At 34.9% G+C, this 12306-nt stretch overlaps 1 protein-coding gene across 4 annotated transcripts in view; it reads left to right on the top strand.

Moving 5' to 3' along the window:
* The first annotated feature begins 3044 nt into the window (after positions 1-3044).
* The window catches only part of LOC128994431 (bestrophin-2), a 97185-nt gene continuing 87923 nt past the window's right edge, over positions 3045-12306 (top strand). For all 4 annotated transcript variants that reach the window (XM_054418992.1, XM_054418991.1, XM_054418993.1 and 1 more), the window contains exon 1: positions 3045-3176. In XM_054418992.1, coding sequence (XP_054274967.1) covers positions 3106-3176 — 71 coding nt within the window. In that variant the 5' untranslated portion in view covers positions 3045-3105. The remainder of the gene's footprint in view (positions 3177-12306) is intronic.

Genomic DNA, 12306 nt, shown 5'->3' with positions numbered 1-12306 from the left:
AGAATCCTTAGTCATACTAGAGAATTTCTACATTATGTACTTTACCTATACACAATTTAAATTCTATTCCCCCAATAAACCTCCGTTTAGTTGTGCAAGGCTTCCAATTTCATCATCCCACCCATGTGATTGTAAGCATGCATGGTCTAAAAGTAATTTGTAAATTATACTTTAAGATCTCGAGGAACTTTGAAATTTAATTTATGACTAATAGCTCGTGAAAACTAGTTATTGGACATAGCTGTCACTTCGTACTTTGAATCTTCGAAGTATTAAACAGGATAGATAATTCAAATATATAATAAAATTGTCACCAACATTTTTGAATTTAAATTTTTATCTTTGGAAATGAAAATATAAAAATAAAAATTCTAAAATAATGGTGAAGTTTTTATTTTAAATTTGAATAAAACCCAATATTACCAGTTCTTGGTGAAGAAAGGATAGGTAATATTGACAGTAAAGTCAGAGCACTGTCATTGAATTGAGTTGTGTCATAAATGTGTCGAGTTTCCGGAGTTCTAAGGTTCTAAGGTGGAAAACTTCTAAGGTTTCTGCTAGAAATACCCGTGATTAAGTCATTATTTTATTACTGTCATATATTATGTTACAACATCATATATTATGTCCTTCGTCAAGAATTTTTAGGCATGGGCGTTACATAATGTAGTACAAGAAGACTTATCATCATCTTGTAAAATATGAAACTTGTTTTTATTTGTGTTTTAGTGCACTAAATATATATTTTTTAAATTTTAGGATACATTACGATTTATTCTTCAATGTATTTTTTATTATACTACTAGCTGGCCCAACAGACGTCGTCCTGTCCTAATGTGGTTTTATGTCAAATGATGGTTCATTTTCAAGAGCTCGTTCGCATGGTTCAATCACGTCCTGGTTGAAGTTCGTTCGCTACGCTCACTCACCTTTAGGTTGGAGCTTGTTCGCTGCGCTCACTTGCCTTCAGGTCCAGATTGAAGTTCGTTCTCACTCACCTTTCGGTTGCAAAATAGCTGTTGTCATAAATAAAAAAAATTATAGTGCTGCATCCAGTTGGTAAACCTATTAACTTTTTAACGCTATTTAACATCACAGAATCAAATTGTTTAGTTGAACCAGCTGTTAAGATTCTTTAATTCCATTTAAATGTGAGTAAACCTACTCATAAGGTTAACATGGGAAACTCCAGAGCCACTGGGGCGGAGCCCTTTTGACGGATCTGCACCAAACTTCACACAAACCATATTTGAATAATGCTTAATAATGCCTGCAAGTTTCATTACAATCTGTCGAACGGTTTCGGAGTCCATATAGGACAAACAGACATACATACATTGGATTTTATAGATAAGAAAAAGCATAACTTGATCAATACAGTAATTAAATTGTTTAAAAATGTTCAGTTAAAGAAGGCGAAGGGAGCGGTGTTGGACTTTGCCCTAAACACCAGCGACTAGTGCTAGACACACATACCATTGAATGTTTTCTCTGTGAACACGTAAACTTTATTAGTAAATTAATTTGGAATAAAAATGTATTGCATACAATAGCATCTCGTATCAAATGTCGTAGTGCCAAAACCGAAATAAGAACTAACGGTACTCATTCTGTTCAACTCAACTGTGTAATATTTGACTGAAAATAAATATTAGCTACATATGGTCCGTATAGCAAGGGATCTCTACTTGAGTATACAAAAGTCAATAGTTACACCTATAGTGAGTTACATGTGTATTAGTTATATAACTATATAGGTCAGTGACTGATTGTCACCCCCCGGTATACAGATCTCTCAGTAATTGTATATCATTTAAACCGTACAGAATTGACATTTCCCTCATTCTGGGAATTGCGGTTTCTCTTTTGAGCGCGTGATTTTCTTTTCAGTTCGACTTTCCTCATTGCCTCTGCAGTGGAGCTCTTGTGTTTATATTTCGCTTTGCTTTTGTGATGGTAAAGAGTAACGTAAACGAAATATTGGCGTTAATAATGTTTACGTTTAATCAGTGCTTTGTATAGAGAAACTTAGACATGAGTTTAATTGTTGATTCCTATTTATGCGTCCAGTCCATATTGAGTGTTATGCGCACGAGATAAGCCAATGAAGGATATAAGGACGAGAACCATCAATATGCAGTGATTAGTTGTCGAAATAAAATAACTATACTAAGCTAATCATTACATTTTATTCTGCTTCTGTTGACTCATTAAGTTTTTCGAAAGTTACTTCGTGTTTCATCTCGGCCAATTGAGACTGGACAATTTCCTTAGACCATTAAAAAGGTACAATTTATAAAGAGAGGCTTACATCAGTAAAGGCAAGAACCCCTTTGGTCACAGAAAACATACTACTATAACCTATAATGTATACTATAATGTTTGGTTGAAAAACAAGCACTTAGTACATATGGAACTTCTTCGCTATTATTTTCACCCCACAGCTATTGAATCATAGGACACTGAAGTAGATATCCAATTTGTATAGTACAGTCAGTAGGTATATTCTAAGTAAAATGGTCCCACTATTATAGTATTATGGATAAACTGTAGCCAATTAATAATTATAAAACAACGACTGCGCTGCAGTCTAAAGTTATATTTTTTCTCTGAGCTTTGCCACAAAATGATTCATTGTGTGTCATAATGATGTTGTGATTTAGTGCCCTTTTATTTAGGTTCGATTAAAACGTTTGTTTGTTCGCCAACCAGTAATCTTCTTTTGAATTTGAAAGAAAATTTTTTCTTTTAAAATAATTGAATTTGACTTTAACTACGTCCATTTTAATTCTACAGTCATGTAAATCTATGCTTCTAGCTTCTTGCATAGGCTGAAGCACTGAGGACTGAGGACGTGCTAGAACCCAGTCGGCGCATCACCCTCCATCAAAAGCCAAAGCCAGGACACTGGCCATTGGTAAATTCCAAAAGACCAAATCTCTTTCGCGATGTTGCAGACGTCATCATCCAGTATCCACCTGTGGATGACCTTGATACCTGTTCGTGGTTGCTGGGAGGCCCGCTAGGGTCGCTGGTAGCAGCCAGTGTCTGTCTGTCTGTCAGTGTGTTGTGTGTAGTGAGTGCTGTGAAGTGCGGTCCGGGACCATGACGATATCTTACTCCAGATTGGTTGCCAATGGCAGCAGCTTCGGCTGTTTTTGGAGTATACTAACAAAGTAAGAAGTTTTTCCTAACTACCCATTTTTTAAATAAATATCTGATTGGTTTTTTTTGTTTAGTATGATTTTTTAAACTAAATGTCACCTACGTGTGTTACTTTTAAGGTATTAAGGATAAAACGGCTGTCCTTAAGGATTGTAAAGAATAGAATGTGCCGGTGTTCATAGTTGGTAATTTTTGAGGATATTTTTATTATTTATTGTTACTGACTATTGCCACCTGATTCTCGTTTCGATATCTTTAAACGGTTGAACTACATTTCAATGTTACCGTACAGTTAAAGTAATACACCAAGAAAGCTAGAAGATTTTTATCACTTAAAATGTAAGCTTTGATTATATATTTTTTGGATGACATAGTAAAAAATTGTTTTTAGGGGATGAAGAACTTTTTACGTCGTTTTAGAGCGTTTTACGCCGGGGATGATCTATTAAACTGTCCATCAAATATTTGATGAAAATCTATGCTATCACTTGGATTAAGCCCAATAGTTTTGTGAACTTCGATATCAGTTTGTAGGTTCTTGAAAAAGATTGAGATCCAGAAAATATATGTGGTCTCCCAGTTGTGATTTCGTATTTGCTATGTCAGCAAATTGTATTTACAGCGTTTGAGTATTAAATGGTATTAATTACGAGTTAAATATTTCCAATAGAGGTATTTGGAGTGGATAACAGCTTACTTGAATTGTCTGCTAAAATACTGTGTATGTGTTTAGTTATGTAAATACCCCCGCCGCAGCAAACCTGCCGACTAAGCGAATTTCCATTTGTCTGAATTGATTTTCAGTAAAATATATTTTAATAACATTAGGTTTAACGAGTACCTAGGTTTGCTGCTACAAGGAAACTAATAAAGTGTGTTTTTGAGTAAAATATTGATAGCTTAGTAGAAAATGAATAAATTTGCCAAGTTTGATCAAAATATATTCATAAACAAGCAAACTACAACATTTGACAATATTCTCCATAAGAATAACATGGGAATTTTAAATTTACAATTTTTTAAATTTTCTCCGTTACTAATAATCGAACAAAAATACTTTCATATACTAAATTATTTGTTTTTTTAAGCTCTTTAAAAAGGTCTAAAGAGAAATTGGGAAATTTTGTGTTTTGAGGGTCAAAAGTGAGAAAAACCAATTTTTACCCCATAAAAACCCCCGTAAAGCCCCGTTCCCATGGTCCGATCATGCTGGTTCGCGAACTCATTCAAGTTTATCCTGCTTTACACCTTTAAACCAAATTTCATCAAAATCGGACAAAAATTACTCAAGTTATCGCGTTCACGGACGTATATATATATATATATATATATATATATATATATATATAAGTCTATATATATATACATATATAAAAATTTGAACGAATAGTGTTTTTGGCCTCTGGGGACATCAAAATGAAAAAGTAAATCGGTCCCGGGTCTAGGTCTTACCGTGCCACCTACGGTAATAGCTACTTCCCTATAGGGAAATTCGCTAAAAACTGATATTCTTTGTGTAGTTGTACGGCATTTACCGCGAAATGAATAGATGGACAGACATTAGAATCTTGCCTGTTAATTTAATGATCTTCTGTCCTACGGACTCATTAACTGTTGGTCTTAACTTATCTGTACATGTGTTAAAATATTCGTAAACACTAGTTGCTCTGTCCAGTGTCCATGCACGCAACGACGCAACGCAAGAGCGCGCCGCGAGATAACGCAGAGATGTGGTTCTTTACTGCCTCGTCCAATGCGAACAACTGGATGATTGGGCACTTTTTTATGTAATTATAAATTGCATCAATGTCCATGTCGCAAGAAAACATACTTATATTAGTTTTTGTACCAATCGGGACACAAAATGCTCCTTCCAAACTATATGGTTGTTATGGTTATGTTATGTATCACCTAATAATACATAACATTTTTCTACAACTTCAATTGTTGCGTTTTAAACATAGAAAACAGAATTAATAACTATAAACAATTAAAACCAAATTAAATTAGGTTTGGACACTATCCCTCATCATAAGAAAAACGTAGGCTACTGTCACTTCGTAATGGTGCAAAATAGATATTCTATGATAAAAATGAAAAGGTTATCTAATAAGAAAGTAAACAAACAATTATAAATAGAAAAAAAGTCACAGCAGGCGCATCTTCAATATTTTAAATGTGATTAAATACAGCCCTTAAATTGAGGTTAGTGCCTTATCGAATGAGCATTTAAATTATTGAGGATTTATACAAAATCTGATATTTTTCGGGGAAGTTTCACATTAAGGCCACTCCTGAGACTAAAGGGGGTCATACCCCTTTACCCCCTTCCCCCTTAACTAAGGGTGGAGGTTTTTTGGGGTTAAAGTGGGTTCACCTTTCATTTAAGTATGTGGTTTACAGTTTTCTCAAAAGTTAGTGATCTTATTGGCTTTATATAAAGACGAGGGGGACCCATGTGAAAATTGCCTATTTAAAATCGTTTCCATTTAAACTGTTTCGTCTGTCTTGTTTACAATCTGACTGTGGTTAAATGTTCAACTGAACGATCAGCTGTTAGATTACAATTCAGATTCAAACCGTTACAAAGAAAGTTTGTCAGCAACACTGGATCTTTGAAAGTGAACTCTAGAAATAATTGAAACGTAAGGGATCTGGGGTCAAAGCCCTTCTACCTATTTTGTTACCATTCGCAGGGGCGCTGGTTCATAAGCTTTAAAATAACACATTTGTAAAAATCAGTTGAGTAGCTCGGCTGAAAAAGAGGTGTAACAGATGAACCGCAGATTGTAATAAGTAATGTAGATCGATGGTTTAAATTTATTATATAAATAGCTTTAGAGTTATTCATAACTAGTTGCACGTAGGGTTTTTTATGCTCAATTCGCTCGAGAAGATTAGAGAGTAATGTAACCTGTTATGTAACTATTTACCAATTCCACCTGTGTACATATGTTCCATTATGAAAGTTGGCAATATCAATGTTAGTATTCGAACAGTAATAAAAGGCTTATGTAAACATGCTCTAGAAATTTGACGTTACCATTGTCTCTGTAGGCCTACTAAACAGAATAACAAAGTTTTGAAAAAAAATTGCTACAGCTGGTCCATATATATAGATGGTCTTCCTCAGTATCGAATAGTCAATCATAATTCTATACTCGGTTAACAATATTTAGGCGGTTTGAGGGGAATTTCCCCCACCATTTTTTTGCACTTAAATGTATGTTGCTTAATCAGCTTATGAGCAATTATTTTAAAGGTAAGGATGGAGTGAATTGGATAGATTTCTTCCCCTAAGACCACCTAAAAAATGTGAACGAAGTTAGCCTTCGCAGTTTCTTTCTTTTTGACTATATGACTAAGCTAATAGACTTAAGTATCAAAATGAAATGTCCGTTGGAATAAAATAAAATAAAATGTCTAAAAGCAATGGTTTTTTTTCAAAAATATACTCATGTGGGGCACCATGTTTTCTATTTTTATTTACTAAAGTTCAGGAATATTTTTTTTTATTTTCCCAATAGTTACTTTTATTGTTATAGTACAGTAATTGCTAACACAATTTCTTATCCCATTATCAAATATGAAACCCCTTCCCATGGATAGAAATCCTATGAAAGGCAGAAAGGTCTCTAAATTTCAGCTGGATATTTTGAAATTTGTGTCGTAAATTTATTCCCCTCCCAATGTCGCAACAACATGCCTACATAGACTGAATTTCAATACACTTTTTATCGAATATATAAAAGGTTCAAATTACTATATGAGCTTTAGCTATTTTGTCATGGCCATTAATAATTACCGAATAACTAGGCCAAGTAATCTGTTGTAATTCTACAATTACTTGAGCATGTTCCAATCACACAGTACAGGTATTGCTGACACATAATTACACTTGCACCACAGAGCAAGGACTAAACATATCTGCATTACAGACCACGGTTACGTAAACACACAGAGTATATTCTTTGTACCTGTCAATTATTATGCATCGATAAGAGTCAATTACAATGTATTTCCTGCATACGTAGCTAACATTTTATCCATATAATTAACATATACATTTCTCTGTAGCAGGCTGTATCACTTTTATTCCGGAGATCAGCAGGTAGATTTCGGGACCAGCCGAAACATCGCTTTTGTTCCGCGGACATATCTCTTCCACGAAAGGGGGCTGCAATCTCCCTCCCTAGAATCCTCTGTTTGGCCCTCCTAATTCTTTCTTTCATGCGGGCTTTAAATAAAACTCGTTAAATTATCATTTTCTCCTTAACAAAAATATCAATAATTTAACCTTACCTAACCTAACCTTTGAAAGAAAGAATTAGGAGGAGAGCGAAAGAGAGGATTTGGGGAAGGGAGAGTGCAGCACCCTCTCTCGCGGAACAAGAGAGATGTCCGCGGAGAACAAAAGCGATGTTTCGGCCGGCCCCGAAATCTACCTGCTGACCCCCGGAACAAAAGTGATGTGAAGAAATTGTCCTTCAACTGCGGAACAAAAGTGACACACGCCTGTAGCAAGCCCTTTTTCAGCTGTCCTATTATACCAATTTCACGATTAAGTTGTAAATTAAAACCTTGATCCATCGCTCATAAGAATGAAAATGAAAAAGACCATTTTCTTAAAGACTTCGCCCCCCTTGCGTTTTTCCTTAGATAACACGGTTAGTCTATGGGTTAACAAAGGTTTAACCAATATCTAGAGTTCACCTTCAAAGATTCAGTGTTGCTGACAAACTTGCTTTATAACGGGTTAGTTAAATATGAATTGCAATTTAACAGCTGATCATTCAGTTGAATGTTTAACCCCAGACATATTGTAAACAAAATACGGAGGTAACAGTTTCTGAAAATGGACTTTAGCAACTTTTTGCGAGAATTACAGTTAGATTGAGGTAGGTAAATCACTCTTTAGTCTTTATTGTGTAGATCTAGATATTTGAAAAGTTAAAGGGTATTGCATTATTATTTCTACCTTACAATTGTTATGAAATCATTAAAAAGTAATTTTTACAGAACTACTTACACTTCAATTTTGGAGGTCGGGGGGTCCCTTTCAGCAAAGGGAAATATAGCATTAATTCTGGAATCCTAAAACAATTTATTTCGACCACTTATAAAAACACATATTATTTCACAACAAATTAGTACTAGCAGATGAGTGACATTTATGAAACATCCTTGAAATGAAGTGTTAAACCTATGACTAGGAAAAGTGTCGATAAATTATAAAACTACTTAAAAACACATTCGTTTGAAGTAAATCTAATTTATGACCGATTCAACAGTCAAGACTTCATGTAGAAGGTGGGTGACACAAGTTTAATGTTTATGGCGTTTTAAAGGTTACTTTACAAACAGACCTGACCATTTTAGAAAAATCGTGTCAAGTACTGCAAGATGGTCGTCTTTTAATGCATTTGCGTAGCTCCGTCACTATTCTGCGACGGAAAGGAGTTGAAAATGTCTTAGGAAATGCGGTCGGACTAAAAACCTTCGTCCATTAACTGAGATATTGGCAAAAGACGATGAGGTATGTAGCACAGATTTGAAAATGATTATTTTTGCAACCTGCGTAACTACGAACATAGCTGTGATCAACAGTGACATTCTCTATCTTAAGTATATTTTTGTGCGGGAGCGCATCAAACCACGAACTTCATTTGTCAGTCGTGATATGAACTTTGTCCTGTCAAATAATTGATTTTGAATAATTAAGTTGATTCACAAGAAGAACCAACATGCTGCATAAAAACTATAATCTACTATTATGTTCGTACCGTGGTTTTAATAACTAACAGGTAGGTATAGCATAGCAGTAGCACGTGTGCAACCTAGGTATGGCGCAGTCATAACGGTAGCAGCTTAGCAAACACCGTGAAACACATTTATCAACTGTTATCACTAGCCTGCAACAGTACAGCATGAGGCGAGAAATGCTCCAGTTGAACATAACCTGCACAAAACTTGTTGGTAACAAACTAGGCTACTCCAGTTGAACATAACCTACACAAACTTGTTGGTAATGAACTACTGCAGTTAAACATAACCTGCACCTGTACAAAACTTGTTGGTAATGAACTATCCAGTTGAACGTAACCTACACAAACTTGTTGGTAATGAACTACTGCAGTTAAACATAACCTGCACCTGTACAAAACTTGTTGGTAATGAACTACTCCAGTTGAACATAACCTGCACAAAACTTGTTGGTAGGCCTAATGAACTACTGCAGCTGAAAATAACCAGCTAAAACTACTCCAGTTGAACATAACTTGCACAAGACGTCCCTACACTGCACAAAGCTTGTTGGTAATGAACTACTCGAACATAACCTGCACAAAACTTGTTGGTGACAAACACTAGACTCTTCCAGTTGAACAGAGTTCTAATGTTACGCCTGTCCTACTGTTTTTGGCTTGTAGCATTAAATTGAGCTGTCGCTTTAGGTACTACTGTACAAAAGGGCGTAGTCGAAAATGCCTGAGTTCTCATCCGTGAAATTGGTCCAATGTCAAGCCGGGTGGGTATGTTAATGGGAACCAGACCAGAAAGCCTAAATTTTGAATAACTAATTCAACAAGCAAAACATTAATGCATTCGTGAAATCTTTTTGATATCAAAATATAGCGGAAAGGCACTTATGTATTACAAAAGTTGGTAAATTATGTTATTCTTATGATCCTTTATTCGTGATATTTTAAAAATACGTTTGTTTGACGACATTTGTCAAAAATGGGAATTCCTCCAATGGTCTCGTGACTTCTAGACAATGTTAAGGGGTAAAGTACTTATCATTGTTATCTCTAGTGGTTAGGACAAGTAACATGGAAAATTAAACAAGTTATCAGGTAAACTTACGCATGTTTATTGTTAGTTAAATGTATCAACGATTTGATATCTTTGACATAAGCACTGTTCGTTATTTGCTAAAAATAACGCCAATCGGAGTCGTGAATCATAATCACAATCTCTGCCTATGATTTATATTATTTTCAGACTCTTGAATAGTATCAATAGACCAGTTGAAAACCCACCAGCCAGTTGTTGTTTTGGGTAAACAGAAAACAAGTGGGATTTTTTAATCGAACATAACCCCTTATAAGTACGACTGGTGACTGAATACATTTTTGGTGTGGTCATTTTTGGCACGTTTCGTTTAATTTATGACCTCAAAAGCGTTCTCCTCTTTTTCTGAAATGTATTTGTATTTTAGTATTACAGTATTTTATCTCATTTGTTAAAAAAGACTGCCTAACGTACTTACTCCACAGGTATTAAAATAAGTATGACTTGACTTAATATTTGACTTTACTTTTAATACTTTATTCTGAAACTTAAACCTTTATTTTGTTTTACAGTACGTGTCTCTTTTGGGCCTGAGTTGTCTCTTCGATTCCTCATATAAGCTATTCTTCATTTTTAGTCTACACAACATCATTCTTCAGAGCTTGCACAATCATTTTGATTTTGCAGCTCTAATTCTATAGCAGACCATTTGAAATGTTCATCATTAAAATCTTTTGACTTGTTTGAGGAAAAGTACTCAATTTTAATGTGTCCAATTGTTCTTGTTGTGGTGGCAATTCTCTGAAAAAATTGTAACAGTGTGGTTTTTTTTGTAGAAGATTCTTTTGGTGGACTTTGAGACTGATTGTTATGTTTATCTAGGCCAAGTGTGTCCTCAAAGTAAGACATTCTTTTCCTCGTCTTTCCGTTACTCTTCTATATTATAAAATCCTGCCGCCATGCAGCTTAGGGAAAAATCCAAAGACATCTTTTGCTTCTCACTATTTCCAACAGTTTTATAACTTACAATAGTATTTTCGATAACCGCAACCAAACCTAACCTATAACAACAGCACTAAACAATTGAGACTATTGTATTGTCAATGCAGCCAACCGCACGGTGAAAGTGTCTGCAAGACGCAGGTTGGGCAACTGACATTCTACATTCCACTCGATATACACAATGAGCTTATAGCCGACGTATAATCTAAGCTTGGATTTCAGAATGTAAAGTGCTTTTCAATAAATAAAGGTCACTTGAATCATGTACATTATTAGGGAGAGGTGAGCTATGAAGATTGATATTGGCCAGTCTAATAAAAGGTATTTTTTATTAACCTTTACATTTCTACGCTACAAATTAATGTTATCTAATGATGTAATAGACTCGCTGAATTCTGAACTAACATTCACGCCTTGATTGGTTTATAAACGCAGGTAAATTATTCATCCTCAATCATTTACAATTTTCCTCATTGCCCTGGATATTCCAGGAGGAAAGGATTGAGTTTGTCATTTCCTCATTCTCAAACAGAAATGCACTATGGAATTTCTGTCTATTTTTTGCTGTAGCGTTGGTTGATGGTCATTGTGCTTTTAGACCTTGTTTTTGTAAATGATTGCCCTTATTGTAAAACCCTTAAAAGTTGTCCTTAAATCTACTACTAAGATGCTCCAAAAATGTTCTTCCTATTCATCTTCAAATCCTTCACATTTACATTTTCCTGTTTTTATCAATGACTGCTCTAAATTGTATCCAAATCAGGATGACGTTTCGTAGATTACCTTGGTGATTATTTATCACTTATGAACTGCATCAGAAGTGGTGACATGCAATCATGTCGTCATTGGGTAGGGTCGAATAGGTCGAGGTCTGTGCGATCCAACACGCATCCCATTGTAATGTGAGGGACATTTTATGACGTTTGTTTTCAAAGTATACCAGACTACAAGATGTTTGACCTACAAAGGTTCCAATTATGTTATCTCAGCTTGAACACTCTTTTAAAATCTTCAAAGATCTCGCAGAAAAAGGTAGCAGCCGTCACAGTTTTCCGTGTGTGGTTTTAAACGTGCAGTAATTACATTTAACTAGTCCCCATTGGGAAAAATGTACCTTGGAGACTACTATAGTTTCTACTGCTACTATAATTTTTAAAAGCTATTTAAATACAGGTAATGAGCTCATCTAAATCTTGTTGTCAACTTGGTCCCCAATAGCATGTTTCTTCCTAATTAATAAAATAAAAATATAACTTATCATTTAAGTAAGATATTGACATACTGTTGCATATTTTAAGCTAAACATTGGAAGTGTGTACCTAATTAGGAAGATGACTGTAGAACTGA

This window comes from Macrosteles quadrilineatus, unplaced genomic scaffold (assembly GCF_028750875.1).
Source record: "Macrosteles quadrilineatus isolate MER2022 unplaced genomic scaffold, UCM_ALF_1.0 Scaffold_5__1_contigs__length_97177068, whole genome shotgun sequence".
Taxonomy (NCBI): domain Eukaryota; kingdom Metazoa; phylum Arthropoda; class Insecta; order Hemiptera; family Cicadellidae; genus Macrosteles; species Macrosteles quadrilineatus.
The sequence above is the reverse complement of the archived record's forward strand: the minus strand, read 5'-3'. Positions and strand labels throughout refer to the sequence as shown.